The sequence below is a fragment of the Chionomys nivalis genome, chromosome 5 (genome assembly GCF_950005125.1).
Source record: "Chionomys nivalis chromosome 5, mChiNiv1.1, whole genome shotgun sequence".
Taxonomy (NCBI): domain Eukaryota; kingdom Metazoa; phylum Chordata; class Mammalia; order Rodentia; family Cricetidae; genus Chionomys; species Chionomys nivalis.
In genome coordinates, this window is record NC_080090.1 from 14,564,618 (window position 1) to 14,592,027 (window position 27,410).

The window sequence follows — 27,410 nt, forward strand, 5'->3', positions numbered from 1 at the left end:
GGCGCGTCCATTCCTCCAAGTACCTGGACCACCAGCATCCTTGCGCTCTCCTCGTACTTTCTTTGCTCGCCCAGGTTTCCATAGCTGGTGAATGATGGTCTTAGCGGAGAGGTGTGGAGGGGGCGGGGAAGGGGCCCAGAAGGGAGGGGCAAGGGAGCGCTGTCACCGATTGTCACGCTGCCCCTCCCGCCCTCCGCCCGGGGTGGGGGCGTGGAGCGCGGGAGGGCGGGCTTCTCCGCCAGCCTTGCAGCAGCACCCGAGCGCACTGGCCTCCTGAGCAGGGCGCAGAGCGCGCAGTCCAGAGCCGGCAACCGACCGTCGCCTGCCCTCGTGTCCTGGGCGGCTGTCGGGTTCCTGGAGAGCGCATCCAGCCATGGAACCTTTGCACAAAGACGCCGAGACGGCGGCAGCAGCGGCGGCTGTGGCAGCGGCAGATCCCCGGGGGGCGTCGTCCAGCGGGGTGGTCGTGCAGGTTCGCGAGAAGAAGGGCCCCTTGCGCGCCGCCATCCCCTGCATGCCCTTCCCGGTGGCTGTCATCTGTCTCTTCCTCAACACTTTCGTGCCGGGATTGGGTAAGAAGTGGAGGGTGAGAGGCGACTCTTTAACCCCTGCAGCTCCTACGACCTAGGCTGCCTGCTGGGGGAGTGGGCAGAGAGGGGCTGAGCACTGGCTGAGACCCGTGCGTGGGCCCACCGGTCTCAGGCTGAGCTCCCACGATTGGTCTTCTGGCAGGTGGCTGAAGCCACTGGAGTGGGCATCCTAAAGGAGAGGTGCCACGTTTGGTCTCTGACTCGTAAGCGAGGTGGCCAGGGCAGAGAAAAGCTATAAACTTGGCCGAGAATCTTGGAGCCCCAGGGAGGGACCCGACGGCTCCAGGCTCCAAACTAGGCTACCTTTCTTAGCAAGAGGAATCTTCCCTATCAAGCGCATCTTTCGTTGATTCCCACTACTTCGAAAAGAGAGGAGGCAGAACAGGAGGAACTCGTGGATGTGGTGATAGTGGTGGTGGTGGGTTCGACCAAGCTCGAGGGAGTCTGAGAAGTCAATTGGTCTGGGGGAAGAGGGACACACAGATTTAGGTGACACATTGTACCCGATCATACTTTTACAGGGTGCGGAGACTGTGTGTGTAGGGGGGCGACAGCTCTTTAGCCAGAGTCTCTTTTCCTGGTGCCTGCATTTTTACCAGAACCCCCGCTGTACACCGTAGGAAGGGAAGGATGATTTTATTTAGTTTACACGCATGTGGATTTGGACTGCATGTGGCCAGAAGTGAGCCCGTTAGAAAGCGGAGAGCGCTCCCCAAGAAGTCTCTGTTGGGCTCTGACTGTTTGGACACACCCTAGTGGCACTGCTGTCCCAAAATAGTGCCTAAGGGTGAGCAGAGGTGGAGAACGAGAGCTTTTCCCGTCTCCTCTCTCCAGCCCCCAATCGCCATTGCCTGCCCCTCCCCCACCTCCAACTTGCTTGCTTTGCCACCAGCGGACCCTGCACGCTCAGGAGGCGTCCTCCTCAGCAGCGTGCTGGGCTGGCAAAGCAGGCATCCTATGCATTCTCCAGAGAGCCTGCCTCTGCCGGCCAGCTAGTTGCCTTCACAGGGCTGCAAGTTCCCAAAAGCAGAGGTCAGCTAGAAGTGTCTTTCTGCTTCCCTCTGGTCTTTCTCATGGCCTTGCTCCTAGCGGGCTCAGCAGGGACCTCTTCTGTGGTGATTTTGAAGGCCACATCCACTCAACCGAACCTGTTGGTCCTGCCTCATCAGTTAAGTCTTTCTGTCCCTGAGGGATGCTGTAGCTAGGAGTCCTATGTGAGTAGAAAGTCAGAGCCTTCATCTGGGCTTCCCCCTTGAAAGATACCTTTAGCAGCCTGCCCCACATTTGATGTCATCAGGCCAACTCTTAATGATACTGCTAGAAGCCAAGTTGGTGTTAATTTCCATGATTTAGAAAGGTCCACCTACTGGAGTAAAGAGAGACCTCTTGCCTGTCTCCCCCAGGACACCAAGGTCATAAGGCAAGGTGCATCTTGATAGAATTTTTTTTTCTAAGCGGTGAAATGGACATATCGTAGGCTTTTGAGAAAACAAACACTATGGAATCAGGGGAGCAGGGCTGCACTGGGTGCCGCTGGGGAGGGAACCAGGCTTGTAGGAACCCCGCATTATGAGTTAGCAGGGGTCTACCTGCTCGTGATGCACCAGTGCATGCCCTTCTGGGTGCGGAGCCCTAGGTGTCTTTCCACCCCAAGTCCTGCTGCTCTGATAGCATCCACTCCACTCACCTCTAAAACTTTACCCCGGGGATCTACCTTTCTCTCCTTCACAGTTCCTCTGTAAGGTCAGAATCGAGGAATTTACACACACACACACACACACACACACACACACACACACACACACACACACAGCTTTCTAAGAAACTTAGATACAAAAAAAATGAGCAAATGACACAAGAAATAACAGGTGGAATGTGGTATATAGACTTGCATTTTCAGCATGTTAACCCAGGCATTTTTTTTTTTTATATTTGCCTCAGCTGCCACTCCATAGTTTTCTGGGCATGCAGGCCTTGGCACCTATCCACAAGGAATGGGAGATCGCAGGCCCTTGGGAGGTAGGGCTTCTCATCTGTAAGTTTGGGATGTCTGGTTCTCTAGGAGACTGGGTGGATGAAATGTGAAAGGTTAAGACCAAAGGCTTACTATAAATAAAAACCAAAGCCTTACTATATATAAAGACCAAACCAAACCAAAAAACACTCTAGAAATGGTGGGCCCATGTGTCCTGCTCTTTCTTTCTCTCTCTACTTCTTTTTCCTTTTTCAATTAAGGTCTTGCCATATATTCCTGGCTGTCCTAGTATTTGTTAGGCAACACAATTGGTCATAAACTCAGAGCAATCCCCCTGCCTCGGATTTCCACACACACTGCCTCGCTCTCCTTTGCCCCTGTTTGTCTCATCTCTGGGTGGGGTTGCTGGTACAGTGACAGCTCTGTTTCTGAGCATTCTTCATCTTTCTGCTTCCCTCTGCACCTGTCCTGTGTCCTAAACCACAGACCACAGACCTTGAAAGCATCCCACCCCACCCCACCCGCCTTCCTGCTACCTCTACTGCCCTGATTGGGGAGTGGTTTGGATGATCTCAGCTCTTGGAAGTCCTCCTCTTGGCTCAGATCTTCTGCTAATCCTTCTGACTTGTTCAAAGCTCCAGAGACAACTGAACATTTAAACTTCTTCTTCTACTCTTTGATGAAGAATGGCATCTTCTAATCCATCCACCCATTCACCGGGCCAAGATAGGCATCACCGTATGTCAGACACCAGCGTGTAAGGATGGATAAAGCAGCCAAGGCCAGTGCTTGTGCAGGAGAATTAATATCAACTTCAAATTTGCTCAGAGAGCAGCAGAAACAGAGTTTCAGCCCCATGTTCTTCTTCCTAGGGGTGGGGCGGGGCTGTTGGAGGATGCTTTCAAGAGAAGTGGTTGTAGGGAGACTCATCCTGGCCCCCACAGTCTTTCCCTATAGCACCCACTCTCTAGAAACTGCTCAGGCCACTGACTTAAACTAAGATTCTCTTTCTTCTGAGAAATTTCCTTCTTTTCCCTTTCTTTCCTTTTTTGCAATGGAGGCGAGCTAGCATTGGCTGAATGAAAACTACCCACCACCCCACGTGGCTGGTTACTCAGGCCCATCAGTCTGAGACCTACCTTGGAGGAGCCGTATCCTTTAAAGCCTCCAGGCTCCTCTCCATCCATGCATGCAGTGGTGGTCCTTGGATAGTGAGGTCTAGCAGTAAGAGTGATTCTTTCTGCCCGGGGCATGCCTGGGAAGGAGAGATGGCTTATAATCACTTTCCACTATCACCGTGAAAATGTCTATTCATTTATTTCTGTGGTGTTGGGGATCAATTCCAGGGCTCTGCACAAGCTAGACAATTACTCTACCGGTGAGCTACACATCCAGGCTGAAAAATCATTTTGTCAAATGGTGCTGAGATGGTGAAGAGAGGCATCTTCATCCCAATCCAGATAAAGTCCTGATAAAAGCAACTGCCAAGTCCTTCATGTTTCAAGAAGGAAGATACATGTGTGTGCTTGTGTGTGTGTGTGTGTGTATGTGTGTGTGTGTATAAAATGGAAGTTAGTTGTTGTGCCCTAAAATGGTCTGAAAACGTGTCTGTTGATGAAAGGAATCATTATGATGCCATATTTAAAAATTATTACCTGCGGTGATTTGGTGAGATATAACTGTTGGTGACTCAGAGAGATAGAGCAGGTAACAGGAAGGCCTCTTCCGCTGACCGTTAACTTCTCCATCAGACCTAATGTTGGCCGTCAATTACTGCTGACTGCCACATAAACATTTATGCTTCCCCTAACTCACTGCTTGTCCTCTGACAGCACAGAGATCTTCCTTCCAGCAGGGATGCCTCAGGCAGTTCTTTCCTTTAGCCCAAGGCTCAAATCAATAACCAATCAGCCCCTACCTTGCAATGTCTTTTGTGTTGATGACTTTCTGTTACTAGTTTGACAGTTTTATATGTGTTCATCCAAAAAAAGCTGCAAATCCCTTGAAAGCAGCAACTATTTAAAATTTTCTCCTAGAGCTCAGAAGCTATAAATGGACACACAATGACAACATTATATGCTTGGAATGGACATTAGAGAGCCCCTGGTCCAGCACCTTTATTTAATACATACATTAAATAGGCCTGGGGAATGTGAAAACCAGGGGCGTTTATCTCCTACACAGATCTCCTAAGGGAATTACTTGAAAATGTTTCTTCAGCAGAGTAAGGGAGTGTCGGAAAGACCATGAACTCCAGGAAATAATGGTCCTACTAAGACAGGGGAAGAGGCCCACCTCTCCGCATGGGCACTGGACTAGCGTTAAGCATGGCTGAAAATTTGTTAGGATCACAATTGGTTTTAATGATAAGGAAGCTGGCTGCCTGACAGCTGGAGAAGAAAGAGAGCATCAGAAAAAGGCAACTGAAGTAGAGAGAAGGCAAGGGAAGGCAGAAGCTGAGGCCAAAGAAGGATAAAAGACTCCAAAGGGCCAGAGAAAAGACTGTTGTAAAGTCTTTTGGGCCAAAAGTCTTGTGCCCTGAGCCAAGAGCTCTGACACTGGCTGGTGTGGGAGGTCCTTCTGTCTATGTGTTGCTTTTATTGGTTAATGAATAAAGAAACTGGCTTGGCCTATAGCAAGGTAGAAGGAAGGTGGATTCAGGGAGAAGCCATGGAGCTGCCACCACAGACAGATGCTAAAACTTTACCCAGTAAGTCACTGCCACATGGCCAGACAAAGATTAATGGAGATGGGTTAAGTTAATATGTAAGAGTCAGCCAATAAGAAGCTAGAGCTAATGGGCCAAGCAGTGTTTTAAATAACATAGTTTTTGTGTGATTATTTCGGTTCTGGGCGGCCAGGACAAACAAGCAGCTCCCTGCAACAACCGGCTGGTGTTAAAGGCTAATTAATACCAACTTCCTAGGTTTAAAACAGCAGCAGCAATAGAACGGTAACACCATCCAGGGCTGAGGATCTTGGTACTGGAGGCCTGAAGGGAAACTCTAATGGGAAGAAAGATGCTCTCTGTGGTTTCCTGCTGCTGAATGCTGAGTGGGAAAGAAAAGCTGCCAGCAGCCAGGGTTAAAGAACTTCTCTGCCTACTCATGGTTTCTACCTGCGTAGAGCAAAAATCCCATCCAGCTGACTGGTAGTGCTGCTTAGGCCGCTAGGAAAAGCAGTCAAGAGATGAAATTTACTCAGCAGCTTAGAAGACAGCCAGACTTCATAAGAGTAGGAGGGGCAGAGGACCCAATTCAAGAGCTCTCTGAGGATGACACAAAACCAGGACATTCCGCACAGCACAAGAACTTTGAGGCCATTATTGTGGGATGTGTCACGTAAGGCATGCTTCTCCTACAACAAGGAGAAAAATAAAGCAGCCAGAAACTCCACGTTAACAAAGCAAACACGGTTTCTTGAGTGTCACATTGGAGCGTAAATACAAGGCCATTTAAAGTGTGGCCCCACTGTGAGTAACGTAAGTGACAGGATGTAAAAAAAGCATCTTGGAAGTCTGTGTGGTGTTTGGTCTTGATGCAGTGGTACAGGGCCTGGGCTCTCTGGCTCTGCAGGGGGAATGTTTGCTTAGTAAAAAGGATGGACATGCTGCCCTGTGGGTTTCACCTTCTAAAATCAACAAAACAACGCAGACCACTTAAGAATTGCCACGGAGGCCGGGCGGTGGTGGCGCACGCCTTTAATCCCAGCACTCGGGAGGCAGAGGCAGGCGGATCTATGTGAGTTCGAGACCAGCCTGGTATACAAGAGCTAGTTCCAGGACAGGCTCCAAAACCACAGAGAAACCCTGTCTCGAAAAAAAAAAAAAACCAAAAAAAAAAAAAAAAAAAGAATTGCCACGGAGGAGCAGATCAAGCCTTCCCACCTTTACAATATAAAGTGAAAAACAGTCTAGAGAAGGCGGACAACACAAGAGGAAATAAGTGGAATGGCAAGGGACAAACCCATTGTTCCCAATTCTTCTTTACCCTTCGTGAAGGAGGGACGCACTCTCGCCTGATGCCACATGGCTTACCTGCCTTTCGTGGAGGAGAATACTCTCTCCTCTGCCCTTTGGCATCAGGCTTGGCATGTGATTGATGAGCATGGTTCATCACCTGTTCATGGTGAGCAGGTCCTGGAAGAGATGCTGTGAGGCTCCGCCCTCTCTCAGTGGCAGAGCCCGAATTCCGGCACATCGGAAGCAGGGTATGACATGCCCTGTGAGCCCTAAATTGGAATTGCTAAGATTTTGTTGTCAGAGCCAGGCGGTGGTGGCGCACGCCTTTAATCCCAGCACTTGGGAGGCAGAGGCAGGTGGATCTCGGTGAGTTCGAGACCAGCCTGGTCTACAAGAGCTAGTTCCAGGACAGGCTCCAAAACCACAGAGAAACCCTGTTGTCAGTTTTCTTTGCTATTGTCCTGGAGTTTGCAGCAAAGCTGACTGGCGGGTCGAGGTGTTCATACCCTGATTACATAAGATGGGGAGAGAAGAGGTGCTTGTTATTGTGATAGATTGAGGGTACCAGGGTGACCAGTAGATAAACTGTGTTAGTAGCATGTTGGGATAATGGAACAATCGTGGCATATGGGAATGAAGTCAGAACAAGAGTGAAGGGAACGAGGATTGATGTTCCAAGCTGATTTTGCTATTTCATAGCAGAAAGCCATTGACATCTAAAGGTGATAAATCAGGAAACCACGATATACACGTGCTTTTTGAAGGTTAGGAGAGTGAAGAATTGGCATCATTTTTTTTTCCTGTCTGGTGATTCATCTTAGCAGCATATATACATGCAGAAACTGTCTCATCTTTAAAAGAAAGACAGACATCCCTCTCTCCCTCTCTCCTTCTCTTTCTCTTTTCTTCAAGACAGAGTTTCTCTGTGCATTCCTGGCTGTCCTGGAACTCATTCTGTAGACCAGGCTGTCCTTGAACTCACAGAGAGAACCAGGATTAAAGGTGTGTGCCATCACACCCACCTCTAAAGACAGCCTCTCTTGATCAAGCCTCTGCCTCTGGCCATTTTACAGTTTTGTACTCTCTTTTATAATAAAACTCTCTCTGAAAGTGTCCTTGTCTGGATTCGTGGTCTCCAGCATGTCCTCTTCCGAAAGTTTGACCTCTGTCACTCACCTAACTTGCACTTTTCAGGGTCACCCTTCTCCTCCAGGTTGCTACATCCAGGGGGCAGTCCCCTGTCCCTCCTTCCTGCCCTGGACTCAGTGCTCATTCCCTTCTAGAAGTGTTCTTTTCATTTGGCTTCATGTTTCTTATCTCCCAAGGCTCCTTCGTTTCCTTTGCTCCTCTCTGCAACCTCTAGACGTGGGAGTTCCCCAGGGCCTCGATCTTGACTTTGATCTTCTCTTTTCTGCCCACACTTGCTGCTTAGGCTTTAAATCGCAGCTTTATGACAAGGACTCTTAAGCTCAGATCCTTAGATCTGTCCCCGCCTCCAACTCTAGAGCCTCATCTCCAACCTAGCACCTCCTGCCCAGGCCACAAGGTATCCCGGACTCAGCCTTTCCAGAAGTAGATGCTTGCTTTTCCCCCAAACCCGCCTTTCTCTTATCTCAGTGAATGTCTCCGGCTGGAAACCGGGACTTACCCTTGACTCATCTTCAGTCGCACGCATCCCTGAGAAATGCTCCTGCCTCTGCTTCCAAACTCTACTCAGTACCTGATAGCTTCTCCTCACTCTCTAGCCTAATCCTCAACCTTTCTTCAAAGTATTGCGAAAGCTCTGTGTGTGTGTATGTGTGTGAGTGAACGTGTGTATACAGTCTGTTTGCATGCACACATATTTGTGTTTGATGCTGTGTGTGTATACATGTACAGTCTGTGTGTGCACACAAATGTATGTGTGTATGATGTGAGGGTGCTATGTGTATGCATATATAAGTCTCTCTGTGTGTGTGTGTGCATCCATATGTGTCTGTATGATTTGGAAATACTCTCTGTGTGTGTGTATACAGTCTATGATTGTGTGCACACACATATGTATGTATGATGTGGGGGTGCCAGCGTGGGGGTGTATATAGTCTTTGTTTCTGTGCACAAACGTGTGTGTATGATCTGGGTGCACATGCCACAGCATGCATGTGAATCCATCCTCACCTTCCACCTTATTTGAGACAGGTCTCTGTTGTTTTTTTCCGCCACACACAACAAGCATAGTGAACCATGAGCTTCTGGGAATTCTCCTGCCTCCACCTCTTTGGCCTGTCTGATTTTGAGATAGGGTCTTACTCTGTAGTCCAGGCTTTCTTAGCCACAACTCTCATCTCTGATAACTTTTTTTTTTAAAAAAAATTTTTCTTCATTTTATGTGTATGGATGTTTTGCCTGCATGTATGTCTGTGCACCATGCATGTGGTGCCTGTAGAACCAGAAGAGGGCGTTAGATCACCCAGGACTGGGGTTACAGATGGTTCAAGCCATCAAGTAGATGCTGAGAATCAAACCTGGGTCTCCTGGAAGACCAGCTGGTGCTCTTAACTACTGTATCATCCCTCCAACTTTGTGATGGCGTCTTAAATGGCCTTCTCTTCTTGCCTTCACTGTGTGCCCCTTACTGGTGTCTCTTATAGTCTGTTCTCAACTTATCAGCTAGATCAGTCTTTTTAAAACATGATTAAGTCAGATCATTTCACTTTTAAACTCTCAAAAATAAAACAACAACAAACAATATCAAAGCTAAACCAAACCAAAGTCTCTCAAATAACTCCCACAGCCCTTAGCGAAATCTCAAGTCTTAGTTATGACTTACACAACTCTAGGTCAGAATTTTTTGGTAGGATATTATAAAGCCCATAGAGGAATTTTATGAGTCTTCAACAATTTCTGGTGCCTAAATTACAAAAAGTTAATAAGAAAATACAGGGAAAACTAATCTAACAATATATTTCACTTAATATGTATCCAAGGTACTATCATTTCAATGTGTAACCAACACTAAATTATCAGTGAGACTTTGATATTTTTTTGGTGTGTAATGAGTTTCCAAAACCTGACAAAATCCAGCATGTGTTTTACACCTGTAGAATTTTGAGCGTCAGTGTTGTGTAAACTACGCTCGTGTTTCTTCTGCGATGTGGCTAGGAATACGAGCTGCAGCTAAGAGCAGACGACATGGGGGTGATGAGTAGGCGACCTGCCGAGCAGAGCAGCTGATTTGTGACTGCCCTTTGACCGACCTGTGCCACGTGCCTACTGTGTGACAGCTCTGCTTTGGAGCCAGAATGCAAAGACACAACAGTTACTCAGTTATTCCGGCACTCAGGAGCTAATGGGTTCCCCATGAAGGAATGTCAACAGATACAGAATGGGTGTGTGCTCTCTTGAGGATGGCTGTAGCCTAGACGATACAATCCGTTGCAGTGAGAAGACGTTTTTCCTGGGAAACTTGAGGACTGGAGCAACAGAGAGCCTGGTGTGTGCTTGTGCTTGTGACCCCAGTACTCAGGATGCAGAGACAGGAGGATCATGAGTTGAGGCCAGCCTGGACTGCATAGTGAGACCCCCATCTCAAGGAAACAGAGCAAAACAAAACAAAACAAAGAAGCAAAGAGGAAAGGAATGAGGGGGAATACACAGTAAGTTCAGTAGGATAACAGGGAGGGCGCTGGACAAGACAGCCCCTGCTCTCTGTCAGACTCACCTTGCTGCAAAGCATCATGGACAGGGTGTGGACCAGAAGGCTCCAGACCTGAGTGTAGTCCCTCATGTGGCTCCTGGGCAGCAAAGACCTGTGAGTAGCTCACTTAGCCTCTCTGAGCTGGTCTCCCTGCCTGACCTCACCACAAGGTCACTATGCTTTGTTAACCAAAAAACACTCAGTGGTTAGAAATGTCGTTTTCCATCAATGTGCCAGCATCTCTCTGGTTCCCAAGGACAGTGAAGGGATCTTTCTCAGACTGACACCAGAACTGGACATAGTGTGTAACTGACAATCGTTCATGCTCAGTGTCGTCTTCCCACAAGTCTTATGGAGGCAAAACCTGAAAATTCCTTCTGGACGTTCGTGCCAGCTAGCTTTCCATCACCATAACAGCGTGTCTCAGACGATCTGTTTACAAGGAGAGGTTTATCCTGGCTCACAGTCTCAGAGATTTTAGTGCATTGCTTTGGGACTGTGGCAAAGCAGCTCATCATGGCAGGAACACATGGTGGAGACGAGCTCTCACCTGGAGAGAAAAACTGCTCAAAAGAGAGAGGGCAAAGACGGGATAGACTCTTACTGTCCTCTCCAAGGGCACGCTCCCCGTGACATAAGGTCCTCTCACTAGGCTAGAACTTCACAGTGCTTGTACTAATGTCATGGTGAAGGCCGTGCTTTCAACACTTGGACCTCTAGAGCATAATCCAAACTATAGAAATACCTGACCCTATTACCCAAATCCAGTATGCCAGGCGAGAGGAAGACCAAGAGGCTCTAAGATTTATTCAGCATACCAAGAAGTCATCTGTGTGACAATCCCCATATTCAAAGGGGTGTGTCCTGAGGCTGACCTTAGAATTTGTCAAAAGGTCATAGAAACAGTAAAGTGGTGAATGAGGGTGTGTGTGGAGGGAGGCACACATATGTACACAGACACACCCACCTACACCACACACACACATACACACACACACCTGCCTCTGAGGCTTTGCCTATGGTCATTTTGCTAAGGATATTGGAAGCTCCTGTTTGTGTTTAAAACGTCCAGCCTTCTAAGACCAGTTTTTTGATACACCCTTGAGGCACACATGGTGGCTGGCGACTTATTGTCTTGAAGCTTCATTTGGGGTTAGGTGGGGTGGTAGGTGGACCTTCAGCATGGGAACATCCCTTTGAGAACTGAATGTTGGTGTCACCTGGCCTGGAAAGAGGACTTTTTCTCAAATGGGATGGGGACAATGTTTTCCTAATGAGAGGCTATACGTAAGGTTTAATTAGACATCTATTTATGAGAGATCATAAGTTACACAAAAGTAACTTTTCGACATAAGACCAAGGTGACCCTTGATCATGAATGAATGGTGGCCATGGCCAAAGTCCTCTCTTGAGTTGAGCACTCAATCAGCTTTGCTGACTGAGAAGTCTGACCTTGAAGTAAAGATGAGTTTGGTTTGAGTGAAGAACATTCCTGAAACTTCTACAGATAAAACAGCTCCGCTTCTCTAGGATGATGGAACTAGAGGGCTTTCCAACCTCTTCCATTTACAGACGAGGAAAGGGACCCTGCTTTCTTCCCGACACTCATCCCGTTTCACCATCCATCACCACAGCTTCATGCTTTTCCTGCTTGGGTCACTAAACATATGTTAAATTAAGGGGATGTGTGAGGAGAAACAGCACTGTGGACAGCACTGTGGACAGCCACACAGCCATTGGATAGACAGAAGATGGCTAAGCCAGAGCTGCCAGCACCCCACTGTCCCACGTCCGTATCTCAACTCACTGTATTCAGTTGCAGTTGCTGTATTTAGTGTATCAGAATAGACGCTTATATACATTACTACCCAAGGCCATCCAAGTCTGCTGTTGAAAGCTTGGGAGCTTTGTCCAGGTGTCCTTGTGTCAGGGCGATGGGTAAGGTCCCTATGTCTTGTCTCAGAGACAGGCAAGGGCACGAGCTCAGAGAGTGAAGTTTCCTTAGCACCACAATTTAGAGGCTAGCAGTCACGTCTGGAAGAAGGCTGCTGCCATGTTTTCTTTTTAAAAGAAGGATGTTCCCAAGTGGGACCTTTCCTCAATGGGAGCAGAACGACACAGTGCCCTTGGCACAAACTGAACACAAGGGACGAACATGACAACCAAACTACTCTCTCTGACCCTGCCCTTGGCACTAGTCAGATGGATGGCCTTGCCATGCAGAATGACACCATGAGGCCAAGCTGACGGGGGGAGAACCTACAGCGGTTCAGGACGTCCGTGTCTCGTTGCAGTGTGTCTGTGGTATGACCTGACTGTTTCAGTAGACTGTCTGTATTGCAGGCTAAGCACATGCCCACCCATGTCTCAGCTCTGGTCCTTGCATCTTTCATTCTGAAATCCCCAGTAGCGCCTTGCCACTCACTGAACCAAGTTTACAGTCCACGTTGAGTCTCAAAGATCTAGTGAGCAGCTGATGTGTTTTCTGCCTCTGCCTCACTGTCTAGCCCTTGCACAGCCTCCACGTCCCACCTCGAACAGCCTCCTCTGAAGATGGCTTCCTCACTCCAGTGAGGTCGGCTCTTCTTTCCTCTGATGGGCCAATCCACTTGAGCCACTCTCGGCCTCAAACTCTGGTTCTTTTGTGACCATCTTAATCCATTCCTGTGAAATCATATCCTTGAGGGTGGGACCATGCTCTATTCATCTTCTATCGCCTGTGGCGCTTTCTGCTCTTCCAAGAGGTGTTTGCTGAAGTGGAGGAATATTTACATTATGGCTGGAGAGTGTGTGGAGTAGGCCTGCTATAGTTTGTTATAAGTGCCCCTCAGAGGCCAGAGGCTTGGTCCCCAACCTGTGATAGTTTTAGGAGTCCATGGAACCTTTAAGATGTGGGACTTAGTGTGAGGAAGTTGTGTCGCTGGGGGCACGCCTTGAAGATGTTGGGATCCCAACAACTTCCTGTCTCTTTGCTTCCTTGCTCTGAGAAAGCATTTTGTTCACCTTAGGCTCCTACCACTATGGGCTGCCTCATCTGTACAGGCCCAAGAGCAACAGGCAGAGCCAAACAACCACAAGAAGAAGCCTCTGAAATCATGAGCTAAGATGAACTTTCCTTCCTTTCAGTTTGTTTGCTCACATATTTGGTTGTTGTAGTGGAAAGCTAAGGAAACAGGTCCTTACTCTGAGCTTAGGACGCCCTTATCCATGAGACACCAGCTTCCGTTCACTTCTCAGCCTCCCTGAGTTAACAGCAATAGGTTGGCATTCCCAAGGCTCTAAGCAGAATAAGGGTGACAGGTGTGTGTGCGCGTGCGTACGTGCGTGTGTGTATGTGTGATAGCACGTGTATCTCTGATGAGCCTCTGGGACCTCAACTATCAAAAGAGAATGTAAAGCTAAGGTCTTGTGACTTGATCTGTGGGGGACTCACTGGAAGGCCACCTACTACACATCATTAACTTTGTCCTTTGAAGCTGTATTTCTGACTGCTGCTATAAGTGTTTAGGAAATGAAGAAGTTGATTAATCCTTTTTAAAAAATTTAGGACTAGCCAGGCTGTGGTAGCTCACACTTTTAATCCCAGTATTCAGGAGGCAGAAGCAGGTGGATCTCTGTGAGTTCAAGGACAGCCTGATCTACAGAGTGAATTCTAGGACAGCCAAGGCTACACAGAGAAACCGTGTCTCATAACACGGTTATGAGACAAACAAACAAAAAAGATCTACTACTACTGCTACAGCTATTATTATTATTATTATTATTATATGTATGGGTATTTCAGCAGAGTGCCTATCTATCTGTATACCACATTGAGTGCTGGTGCTTGCAGAGGTCAGAAAACAGTGTTGGTCCCCCTGGAAATGGAGTTACGGATTATCATGAGCTGCCACGTTGCTGCTGGGAATAACACCCTGGTCCTCTAGAAGAGCAACAAGTATTATTAACCACCAAATCATCTTTCAGCCCTGAGCTGATCAATCTTAATAAAGACTGGGAAAACAGAGGCTGGGGGATGGTGAGCTTGTGGGAAGTGGGGACTGACCACTAACAAGCATGGTGACAATGAAATGTCCCCAGTGCTCTGAAAATGATAGTGGTAATGGTCGCCCAACACTGTGAGTGTACTCAAAGCTGCTAAATTATTAAACAAATCAGTTTTATAATATATGAAAGATAACTAAAGCTGCTTAAAGATGAATGTCACCAAAAGGGGCATGTGACTTTCCGAGGAACACCAATTTTGAGTATCCTACACTTATTCACAAGAAAACATCAAACTCAAACTGGATCATGAAAATTGTCAGGAAAGTTGTCTTAGTTAGGGTTTCTTTTTTTCTTTCTTGCTTCCTTTTTTTTTTTTTTTTGATTTTTGTTTTTTGAGACAAGGTTTCTCTGTGTAACAAACCTAGCTGTCCTGGAACTAGCGCTTGTAAACCAGGCTGGCCTTGATCTTACAGAGATCTGCCTGCCTCTGCCTCCAAAGTGCTGGGATTAGAGGTGTGCGCCACCACCACCTGGTCCCTTAGTGTTTCTATTGTTATGAAGGGGCACCTTGACCAAGGCAACTCTTACAAAGGAAGACATTTAATTGTGGTGGCTTACAGTTCAGAGATTCAGTCCATTATTGTCATGGTGGGACATGATAACATGCAGGCGAACATGGTGCTGGAGAAGTAGCTGAGAATCCTACATCTTGTAGGCAACAGGAAGTGGTCTGTTTTACTGGGGGTGGCTTGAGCATATGTGACACCTCAAAGCCTGCCTCCACAGTGGCACACTTTCTCCAACAAGGCCATACCTCCTGTTAGTCCCACTTCCTTTGGGGGCCATTTTTTTTTAAACCACCACAAAAGTACTAAGGAAGTTTAAAGTCATGACAGTTATCCAGGTGAGTTGGTACATGTGTGTAATTCCAGCACTCAGGAGCCAGACAGGAGGATTGTTGCAAGTTTGAGGCTAGCCTGTTTACACAATGATAGGCCAGCATGGCCTTGAACTAGATTCTGTATCAAATAATAAAAGGATACCAGTATGGATGCTGATTCAGCTGACAAAACAGGGCTGTGAACTGTAGATTTGATAAGACAGTGTATGACTAGTTAGCATTCTAAGTTTGACAATTGTGCTATAAATATTTAAAAGAATATCTCTGACTCTGGAAACTCATACCAGTGTATGAAGGCGAACCATAAAATCAGCAGCCTGCTCACAAGTGGTTTTTTAAAAAAGTGGACTGGAAATGTAGCTTAGTTGGTAAAGTACTTGCTGAGCCAACTCCAATCCCTAAGTTTGATCCCCAGCACTACCTAAAACCTAAAGCCATTTGGGTGGCAAATGCCAGTAAGGCCAGCACTCAGAAGGTGGAGGGAGGAGGAACATGGGTTCAAGTGTGCCCTCGGCTCTCAAGACTGTCATCCCCCCCCCCAAAAAAAAAGGAAGAAAAAGGATGAAGGAAGAAGGAAGAAGAGAGAAAGACCAGGCAAACATGGAGAAATGTTAGCTGTTGGCACCCTGATAGAATAGACTGGGGGTCTCTGTAAAGTCTTTTTTTGCCAGTTCAAAAGTATTTTAAAACAAAAAGTTAAAAAAGTCGCATAACTAAAGTCATATAGCCAAGAGGTTCAGACAGAGAAATTGCATCTTAATCCCAAATACTGTCCCTAAAGCAGTCACAACTTCTTTCTTAGCATGCTTGTGGTATGACATAGGTAGCATTTACCCAGGTTTCCTAAGGAGGTTGCCCTAGGGTACCTACCAGTAAAACTCTAAGGGCACAAGAAGTTCATTGCCACTGTTTGAAAGTTTGAGATGCCCCACGGCCCATCAGCAAGGGTTTGTCACTCTGTAAAATTTCCAATTATACAAAGGCAGTGCACAGGGCTAGATTTCCCTTGGTGGTCTGACAGGTCCTTTGGGACCAATCAGGAATCTGAATGCCTCAGCCAGAACTGGACCGGATGTCAGAGGCACAGCATCGTTGGGATGTCTTTCTTTTCTTGGTTATTCCCCATCTCATTTGGAGTCCAGGCATCAGTCACCAGTCTCAGAGAAACCAACTCAAACCAGTACTCCAAGCCTGTGCCAGGCCAAGCCCAGGCATCTTGGGTCTTGGCCTTGGCTGCTTAGAGAGGTAATGTGGGTTGAACGCCCAAGAGGAATTAGTCCAGGAACCACCCCATGGCCTGACTCAGAAGAGAAAGAGTAAACATGACCATCTTAGGACCAAACTTCTAGGCTTCTCGACTCTTCTACAGAAAGGGCGGTGGCCTCATGCCCTGAACTCAGAGGTTTGGCTAGATTGAGTCTGGTAGGACCTGATAGGCTTTAGAGGCTGACGTGGGCTGGAGGGGGGTGGGAGACACAGCAGGGTCATGGGTTGGTCGGCTGGGCGGGCCACTGTGTACTTTAGTTTTCCTGTGGATCATGCAGCACTGAGCTCTGTGGCGGTTTCTGCTCAAGCCTGAGAGCAGACTCAGGATGGAGGTGTCCGGGTTGGTAGACCCAGGGAAGGGAGGAGTGGATGGTCCATCTTCCCAGGATTGTTTCCAGCTCCTCATTTCAGTTCTTAGGGGGCTTCTGGGGGATCACCACCAACTGTGAAGGGCAATGCTCTGAAGATGGTGGTCAGGTGAGAACCCAGTTTGCATTGAAACCAGGAAACCGCTCTTCCCAGTTGTCTGGTCGGCTTGCCACTCTGACCTGGGGTATTCTGATGTATTGTGTGGGTTAGTCTGGGTTTTTTTTGCACCTTCTGTGGTATCTCCTCCAGCATGTGGCCCAGGGCATGACCCCAAATAGAATTCCAGCTATTCTTGCTGACGTGATGAACTATGTGCCTTTGAGGCGCTGAGGACTACGTTCCTGACTTCCTGTTTCACCTCTGTAATAACCGTACTCTTGCCGTGATGGTGCCCACTGCTCCTGCCTGGCCCCACTTTGTCCACATTTGAGGTGGGGATGGCTATTAGTCCTGCTTTCTTTTTCTTGTTTGTGATGAAATAGTTAAGGAAATAAAATCAGGCCCAGGGGTGCCTAGCTCTGTGCCAGCCCTGTGGGAGCCCAGCCCTCCATCTTGACCTGTCTTCATGTCTTCATGTTTCCAGTGTCTGAATGCATGAGAAGTTCTACCCTCACGGGGGAGAAAAGACTGGGCAATGGGCTCCCGCTGCCTTCTCTGTCCCCTCATCTATGTCGACCCTCTTATGATCTGCTCTGCCCCTGCAGGCTGTCCTCTGGGGCCTGCATTACCACTCCATGGTCCTGTGTCTTTCAAGGAAGGCTCTGGCAAAGCGAAGGAAGAGGGGAGAGGTTGGGGCTTGGTTTCTCTATTCCCTCTGACTGCCAGGCTGTGGCCATGGCTTCTAGACCGCAGCTCCATTCTTTAACCCAGCTTTCTGACCACCCCTTCAGGCCTAGGTATGCAGATGTTTGCTTTCTATCCCAGGCTTCTCCCATTTAGAATTTGCTTCTCAGGTGCCCCAACTAGACCATGGAACCTGGGTTGCCAGCCCTGGCTCATAGTGCACCCCCCACATACACACACTCCACGCTTTTCATGAAGAAGTTGGTTTCTACTTTCTTCCTCCTGGAAGCTGTGGGAACAGTCTATGTAGAGCCTGAGCATCCTGCTGTCTGAAAAGCGTGGGTGTCCGGCTTCCAGATGGCTCTTGGTACTCAGGAGATGCCGTGATCTCAGGTGGACTGGGAAGAGACTGACTCTGGGAGGGATGGCAGCTTTAGAAGGTGCCAAATAGGACTCCCCAGACTGTCTCCTTCCTGGGCATCCTGGATCCTGGTTACTTGGCTTTCAGAGCTCTATACCACCCACTCTTGACTTCAACACCTCCAGCAACAGGATTCAGGATTCTACTTGATCTCCTGGGGAATGAATGCCCATCCTTTTGCCAGGAGCCCTCATTTTGAAGAGTGCAACATCTGCCCAGCCCGTGGTGGTGCTGATGCTGCACAGCTGTGCCCTCTACGTTCCCAGTGGCAAGAGAGGCTGAGGGGAGCAAATCCTCTCTGCTAACAGTGTACTCTCCACTCTGGGGACCCACCACTTCGCTTACTTGTCCTGCTTCCGGTTCCCCTCCTGTGGAGCTGGAGACCCAGTGTGGAACCCTCCGTTGCAAGGTTTGATTTTCCTCCCTGCACTCCCAGAAAAAGCCTCCAGTGTTTGCATTGTTCTAGCTCTCAGGGATCCCTTGTTATGAGCCAAGTCATCACAACACGCCTATTGTACTTTAAATCTTACAAAAGAAGCCAAAAAATTAGTGCATCTTCTATTTAAAAGCATCCCCCCTTTTCCTAGCCACATCCATCGCATACTTAAAAAGCAAAGAGGTTCTGACTCGGTTCGTGTGAATCTGGCTTTTTCCCCCCTTCCCGTGTGATTTGTGTGCAGACTTCTGAGTGAACAGGTTTTATAATAGAGAGTCAGCCAGGCTAAATCACAGTGGCGGAGGCTTATGCAACTGCTAAAAACCTATGAGTTAAAAATGGAATAGTCTTGCAGAGTGGAGAAGGTAATAATATCAGTGATGTGAAAATAGAAAGTAAGAAATGAGTACTTCAGCAATTTGAGCCTTTTCGCCACATTTCTTCTGCACCAGAGGAGTTTGGTTTTATCTTCCAGAATAAATGCAAGGAGCGACCTCTTATTAGAGAAGCCAAACTTTGCTCCCACGGAGCCCGCCCTCTGCTCCCAATTAATCCAGAGTCAAGAGTCATTTCTACTGACTTTTCGCCATCAGACACATTGTGTGTTTTGTTCAAATCCCTGTGTTCGTTAATGCTCATAAAGGAACAGATTTTAGATTTTTTTTATAAGTGGGTTTTTGTTAATTTGCTATTTTAAAAATACTTGTGAGACCTTTACTGTTGCCATGGTGATATGATTTCCATAAACATGATTTTTGTGGGGAGTTTTGCACATTGAAGGATGAGGTTGATATGCAGTGTTGGGGGGAAAGTAGGTGGTGAATTTGGCAGCTACCCCATGACTGTTTCCCTCAAATGCTGCAAGTACATTCTAAGAATCCATGCCACAGTAGGGTCCTGGGTCTCCATCAACAACACTGACACCATCAGGACCTAGTTAGGAAAATAGAACGAAAGGCCACAGGCTTTTTACTGGCTCTTTAACCTGTCCAGGTCAGAATGACCTAAGGCCTTTCCCAAACCACTAGGTATCAAAAAGCCTTTGGGGACTAGATAGCCTGGAGCCACCCAAGGAGTGAGGGTCATTCTCTCTTTAGCCACGCTTTCCCAAACTTCCAGAGTGTGCTGTACTGCTGAAGTGCACAAGACTCGCAAATGAAGATGAGGGGAAACTGGTTAAAAAAACAAGAAAGCATTGACTAGGAAATAGCTTCTTGCTGGAATGCCAAGGGTTAAAGAAAAGGTAGATGGATGGTCTCAGGAAACAGGCCCTTCCTTCCTCGGGAAGCCTGGCTCCCCTGCCTTCACTTATTCTGTCTCCTTCACTTTGGTTCAGAATCCTGTTTGACCATCATAGACATGGTGATCCCTCAAAGAGTGCCTGGCTACCTACCTGGTCTCATGGCTTTGAATTCCGGGGAGAGCAAAGCATCCTGGAACAGGCCCCCACTCATACTAGGGTGTCATCTACAGTGGTGAGGCTGCACCCCAGGGAAGTATTCTCCTCCTGAGACTACCCTGGGAAACTGAGCTGAAAGGGTGATGGCAGGGCCACACCTTGGCGGGGTCGGCTTAATTACGCCCCTCTGGCTGAGCCTCTTCTCAGTGTGGCCACACTAAATCAAATCTCCTTTTTCTGTTCTTATTTATTCATTTATTGCTTCGTGTTCATGTCTTTAATTTTGGCAACCAATATGCCAATGATGGGCAGTAAAGCCCAGCCAGTCGGGGCTGCCAGAATTGAGGTTTTTGCTCTAGGAACTCAGCTATACCAATGGCACGAAGTGGCATCTTTTATCCACAGTGCTGGGCATCAGTACTGACTCACAGAGGAATTGTGTCCCCAGGAGTGGACTATACAGAGAGGTGGAGGGAGGAGTGGGGCAAATAAGAAAGGATTTGAAAGGCCACAGGAACTGAAAGTGGCCGAGCGATAGCACAGGCCCCGCTAGGCTCTCAGGATAACGCATCAGGGTTTGACTCAGCACTGCCTGATTGAGCACCTGGGCATAGCCAAAAGGTTTGTGAATGACCCAAAACTATGACTCATAAGGAATTATGAATTACTAGAAAGCCATTGTGTTGACGGTTATTATTTATGCAGTGCCAGAAACACAGAGAGGGCCACCCAGAAGGGGAGGTGCGGGATACTGTGTCCGGCCAAACCTAAGGTGGTGTGTGAGCCAAATGTGTGCAGGTGTGAGCACACATTGCGCTTGTTCTATGTGTGCTTAGGACAAGCGTGTGTTGGGAAGTGTGTGCATCACCTCAGTCCTGTGGCACTTCGTCTCACCCTTCACACCTGTGGGAACGGTCTACCACAATCCCCTGTGCAGATGGCCCAGACAGCTGGTGGCTGCTGGCGACGTGTGATTTGTTGAGGTTTTTTTTTTGGAAATGATGAATGAGAGGTGTTAGGTAGGATTTATGCCTCCATAACAGTGAGTGTGACCTGAATAGGGCTTATGTTTGGGGTGGTCTGGACTGTGGGTCACACTCTAAGCTCAGGGAGAGATGGCTTCCTCTCCTGCTGACCCACCTGTCCAGCTCTCAGCTCTGGTAATGACTCGTTGAGGGCCTGCCAGGGTGGCTTAGGGGACTTCCCAGGCATTTCTGTACGTGCTCTAAAATAGCCCAGAGTAATTTGGCAGGAACAGCTGCGGGAACGTGGCTCAGCACCCTGTCCAGGGTGGAAGTGGGAACCGGTACATTGCCTGCCACGCAGCTCCAGACTCTTCCCACAACACATTTAATTGAAAATGTTTTAAAGCATCCATAGCTGGCAGCTTGGCAGGGACTGGTGGGCGGCCAGGAGGGAGAGGATCCTGCTGCATGAGGAAAACGCCACCCTGCACAGGGCTTTGCTGCCTGTGGGCCACTCTGATGACCACTGTATGGGCTGAGCTGGGGGCAGGGACCTGGATGTTAAGGTACAAAATGCCTTAGGGAAGAAAGCCAACTGTTCATGCTCTGAGAAACAAAGCCATCCGTCTGCTACCCAGAGGACCGTCTGCTAGGGCATCCTTAGCTGGCTCCCAGGGAGGGCACAGGCGGTGGCCATCAGTCAAGAGCCCAGCTCACTGAGGCAGGCTCTGTTGTGTGTGAAAAATCCCGATGATCCTTTTCTGGATATTTTCTTTTTAGCTGAAAGAACGCTTGCTCCCTGGCTTGCATGTCACCACGTGATCACTGTGCGAGTTTGGCCGAGTGGTCCTACCTCTTTCACATTCCAGTTCCTTTCCCTTTTGAAGTTTCTCTACTTCAGTAATCTTACCTGCCTCTGGGTTACAGAGTTTGTCTCTTACATCTTCTGGAAGTTTGATAGTTTAGGCTTTACACTGTTTCTATGTGCACCTCAATCTCTTGATCTAAAAAAATGGGGGGAATAGTCCCTATTTCTTCAGACTCTCTTAAAGAAAATGAATTGAGTTCAGTCCTAGAATAAATAGTACTTTGCACACAGTGGAGATTAAGTGTGATTGTTGCCCATGGAATGTCACTGTGGTAGTCTCCTCAGCTTCTCTGGTCTAGCTCCACGGGTCCCAATGCTGTGTAACTCAGTAGGGCCACTAGACCATGGGCTGGCTGGTCTAGTGGAGGAGACGTTCTCAGACTGTGTTTCTGATCTTGGGGCCCTGCCTGGCTTGAAACACATGCTTAGTTCATTTGGAGGGATACGGCTGATAGGTAATCCCATACTGCTGACCCCTGACCTCAGGAACATCAGAATCCCTTGGGAAGTTGGTCAAAGTCTCCACCTTCAAAGAGGTTGATGTAGTGGAGCAGGAGTGGAGTGGACTGCGCTCGGCACAGTTTGGAGAGCACTTCTGGGAGGCCTCAGTGGAAGACGACCCCTGGGCTCGGGGAAAGGAAGTCCCACTGTGATTGTTGCTGACAGCAGCCTGCCTTTGTAGCTCCTGTGTCCAGGACTGCATGGATGAGTGGTGACCCACAAGGGAGCCCTTGTGCCTGGTACAGTCAACCCAGAAGATCCAAGCCTTGGGGGTGGGGATGCAGGAGGTTTAAGTGCATGTGGTTTAAATCAAACTGAACATGGAATTGCTTGGCAAGGAGTGGGAAGGTTGGACATCTTAGAAATGCAAGAAGCTACTGGTAGGATAGAGCCATGGCCCACTGGTCCTTCAGAGAGTCCTCCCCAGTATGGCTGCACTGCATCTCCAGGCTGTGCTGGTCGTTTGCAGGTGACTGCGGCCACCATGAGTCTTCCTTTCTCCCCCAAACCATTGTTCCACACTCTCAGAGTAAATGGAGCCTTCATTGGATTTTCCTGGAGGTTCAAAATGTGGCCTTTGGCAAGTAGGTGTTCACATAAACTAAACAGGACCCAAGAAAAGACACCGTGGAGCTGAGTGTGGAGGAATGTGCTTTTCTAGAGCAGTGTTTAAAGATGCATCTGGGATTTGTCTCTTAGCAACAGGGCTCATCCAAAGCACACTGGCAGTGTCAGAACACCCAACAATGCTTGATGCCCACAAGCGCTGTGTAAAATAAAACAAAAATGTATTGAGCAGGAGCCAGGAACCGAGCACAACTCCTCCAACAGGTGGGAAAACTCAGAACCACAGACAGACGCAGATGCTCTGGGATGAGTCTAGAGCACCAGGGTGGGCACTGGGGCCAGGCCACACTCTGTCTTCCTCCTTCCCACCCTCCTTCCCTCTTTTAGTCCCACAAGACCTTCCTTCCCTCGGTGACCATCACTAAGCCTGCCCCTCCTCCAGCCTCTATCCTTCCCAGCTCTGGAGATCCAGTGTCTAGTCAGAGGGTCTTTGAGCCTGTTAGCCTGAAGAGTGACAAGTAGGGGAGGCAGTTAGAGACCCAAAGTCAAAGTTTCTTAGCTCCATTTTGTGCCATCGGACGCCTTTACAGTCTAGACTCCTCAGAATAACACCGTTGTTTGAAAATGTATCTAATAGGTTGACTTATTATTATTATTATTGACTTATTGTTGTTCTCAAAGCACCCCAGTGATATTGGCAAACAATTGTCAGCAGAACTGCTGTGTGTGATGATATTAGACACGAAGCTCCAGTCCCCGGAGTACTGACAATCGTCACCTTGAAGCAGTGGTGGGAAGGGTCATTTGAGAACATGGCTTCACTGCTGCCTGCATAGCAGAACATAGACTCTGTTCAGATAAAAGTCCAGTGTGGTGTCTGCGCTCACAGTAGAAAGAGATGCTTAAATGGCCATTTCCTGTCTCTATCCTCTTCTTCCCATGTCCTGGGAGGCCATGCTTCTTAAATACGCACCCTGCCCTGTGCTCTCCACTGTCCTGTGCACACTGCCCTGTGCATGCTGCCCTGTGCACACTGGCGTGTACAGAGAGACAGGAGCACTGAGACAGACACACTAGATGAAAGCAGGTTAAGATTGGAATGATGGTTTCAGCTGCTGTAAGAACTTGTCACTGTGTTATTCAATAAGCCCACAGTGTCACCTTTCTTCACAAATCAGAGTTCACAGCTCAGGTTTTCTTGGGTCAAGGCCACTGAAAAGTCATTTGAACTTGCAAAGAGAGCTCTTTGGTATTCTTGGAATGTTTTTCAGTCCGTTTTCCTCCTCAAATCTACTTCATTTAATATTTTTGGTAAGCGTGTATTAAGAGCCTAAGATGTAGAAGGTGTTCTACTCCATCTGGGCTCTGCACGGATATTCTTAGGAAGATGCACTTCAATGGACACCAGGGACCCTAGGATGGGAGAGTGCAGCTGCTAAATTTCCCCATCTGGACTGGGGATGCTCAGTTTGTGCAGCCTCCTTTTAAGAGGTGGGGCATCTTAGGTTTCCAGAGACCCTGCGCTGGCTTAGGGACCATCTTCCTGGGACTCTGGAAGTCCAACTGCTTGGTCTCAGAGATGCTATCCCATGCTCTGAGCAAAGACCTCAGAGGAGATCTACCCTGAGGGGCTCTGCCAAGGCATAAGCAGGCTTAGCCAGCCTGAAAGATTGGACCTTGGTCACAAATGCTCACACTGAAAGGACCTGACAGAAACCTCTAACTTCATAGATATGGACATGGACGACGAATTATGGACGGGGAACTATTCATATTAGGTAGCATCTTTTGTCCTGGAGCCATTTATGATCTACTGGGGAGCCAGGGTGTCTGAGAGTCCTGGGGCTGCATCTGAGCTGGGAAGTCAGCTCTCTCAGTGAGCAAGCAGACTGTGGGAGTGCGGCACAGGGGACGAGCAAGTGTGGACAACTGCTCCCACCCAGTGACAGTGACAAACATTGCCAAGAGCGTCCAGCATCAGGGTAACCTTTCAGGCTGGGTCGAATATTTGGGCTCCCCACCATGGGCTGCCAGACTGCTCAGGGGCTCTGTGTGTTATGTCAGTCCTCACATCAGGCCCCTGAAGTGGCTGCTCTGACTGTTACCCTACCTGGCAGGACGGGATGCTGAGGCATGACGACACAAAATCTGGTAGCCTGGCATTAGGAGCCAGCCCTTGATCTCTGTCCTGTATCCCCTCCCTTGCAAATCGCACTGACCTCAAAGGACCGCATATGGCCTACGTGGTGTGGACCAGCATAGTAAAGATGAATGTTACCATGCTACCCTGTCACTCTCATTGGATAAGATGGGGGACACGGCAGTGTAGGAGAATTGGGGACCACTTCGAGCTGAAGGTTCAGGGTTCCAGAAAGACAGATTGACCCGAGTTGAGGTTCCACTGGGCTGCTGTCCACCTCTGCACCGTCGGAGCCCTTGGAACTGGTAAAGTAGTTAGTACAGGCAGGCGACACACGCCAGGCTCTAGGCTGGACAGCTCCCAACTCATCACTGGGTGGTGACAGCAGAATGGGGTGGCTGAGTGGCCATAAAGAGTTTGGACAGAGAGGGCGAGAGGATTGGCAGCCAGCCAGCTCTTGCTTCTACAGTGCCTGCCAGGGACACATGAAACAGCCTTTGGTGTCGGTCAGAGGACCAGATTCCCCATAGTGTCATTTCCAAGAGTGAAAAAAAAGACACAGAGAAAGACAGTATTAAAAAAATAAATAAAAACCTACCAGCTATTTCTACAGCAGCTGCGTGCTGTGCCCAGCCCTTGTGTTCCAGCCCTTTTTAGCATCACTGGAGCCCCAGTAGCTCCTTAGGACTGAAACATTGACGGCAACTGTACTGGATCCAGGCTCCGCCCTCTCATCTGCTGCTTCTTGCCCTAATAGGAAACATCTCGACAAGTTCTCCCCAGAGCCTGCTTTGGCATCTGGCTGGACTGAACCCCGACTCCTGCCTTGTGTTGCTTCCTCCGTCCCTTCCCTGCTTGTTTAGATGGCTGGAAAGAGAACCCCTGGTCCGGCTTTTGGAGTCCATTTATGTTGTCTCTTCCCAGTAAGTTCTGCTTTGGGACAGTATCAGTGGGCGGGAACACGGCCGTTCTTCCGTGGATTTCTCAGTAGTTAGACTCCAGGTCTCAGAAGAAAGACGATGCGATCCGTGGAGGAGCTGGGAGAATCCATATGTTTGTGGGACACAGCTGAGGCGGGAAATCTGGGCTCCCGGGCCAGGAGACATGTAGCAGGCTAGCACGGTTTTGGTGACCATGCAGCCCCTTCTGGGCCTCTGTGATCAGCTTGCCACTCCTGGACTTCCTGTGTGCTGAAAGGTTTACGGAAGTGAATTTCATCTGACCGACACTGTGGTATGAATGGTATATGTTTTACAAAGGGAGCCTCTTGGACGGAAATTTCTCCCAGTCCTCAGCTCCACACTGTCAATGTTAACACACAAACCCATGCGTATATACATAAGTACACACATATACAGACAGGTACACACCAAGAATTGCTATGGCTAGATAATGTGTGTGTGTGTGTGTGTGTGTGTGTGTGTGTGTGTGTGTGTGTCATAGACAGGGTCTTTCTACATAGCCCTGGGTGTGTAGACTTGCTCTGTAGACCAGACTGGCCTCAAACTCACAAGAGATCTGGCTGCCTCTGCTTCCTGAGTGCTGGGATTAAAGATATGCCCCACCTAACCAGGGCTGGTTAGATGATCTTAATGAATAGCTTCCTTAGCTTACAGGGGAAAACTGAGGGTGCCTCTGGAACCCCAGGGCAGCTTTTCACCAGTGAAGTAAGAACAATCCCAAAGGACAGGCGGCTGGCTGGTGGCTCCGTCTGTGGTAGGAGCAACCATTGCTTTGGAGACTTCAGTCTGGGTCAGCTGTGATTCTGTCAACCACTATTGAGGAAATGCCACTAACTGCATGGACAGGACAACAAGGGTGGCATGGAGTGGGTATAAAATTCCCAGTCATCCCCTGTGCCCCAGTGTTGCTCCAGGTGGGTGGAAGGACCTGGGTCACTCCTTACATAGCACCCATGGTTCGGGCTGCTCCCAGAAGCCTTTTCTCAAAAGCAACTTATCAGCTTGTTGTTCTGAGTCGAGGCTATGCTACTCAGCAGACAAAGTGTCCTGTGGGGCACTTGTCCCCAGAGAACCAAGGGACCAGAGCTGGGCCCTGGACAGTAGAGGACAGTGAGGTCATGGCTGTCTGCCAGCTTCCCAGCATGCCTCAGAATCTTCAGCATCTTCGGCGTGTCTTAGCATCTTGCTCTCACATGCTTCCTCAAATGTCTTTCTTTTGGTGGTACCTGGGACGGAACCTAGGGCTTTACGCTTCTTCACAGAGTGCTCTCTTACCAAGTTCCTCTCCCAATTCTCTTGACAAATGATAGCCATAAATGCTGGCCTAGCAATTTAGTTCTCTTTCAAACAGGCAGCTCTCTCTGATGAGGGCTGGGGACCCCACCTGCTCTTCTTGGAGTGGCAGAGGAGGTGGCTTTGTTTGGGTGAGTGTGGAGTGGGGGAGACACAGCTGCTCAGGAACTCTGCCTTTGAAGTCAGGGCAGATCTCTTTTTCTGCATCCCATGGTCGCAGGTGCTGACTAGACCAGGTAATGAAGCCAGTCTTCCCTCTGCCTGTCCAGAGCTACGCTGGGGAGGAGGATCCCACCGGAAGTGAGGGCCATGGGGGAAAACCTGTAGCCCCACCTGCTGCTCTGCCTACG

At 48.6% G+C, this 27,410-nt stretch overlaps 1 protein-coding gene across 1 annotated transcript in view; it reads left to right on the forward strand.

The window, feature by feature from the left end:
• The first annotated feature begins 208 nt into the window (after positions 1 to 208).
• Positions 209 to 27,410, forward strand: part of Stum (stum, mechanosensory transduction mediator homolog) — a 49,981-nt gene continuing 22,779 nt past the window's right edge. The window contains exon 1 of the mRNA XM_057770704.1: positions 209 to 572. Within this exon, the coding sequence (XP_057626687.1) occupies positions 374 to 572 (199 nt within the window). The 5' untranslated portion in view covers positions 209 to 373. The remainder of the gene's footprint in view (positions 573 to 27,410) is intronic.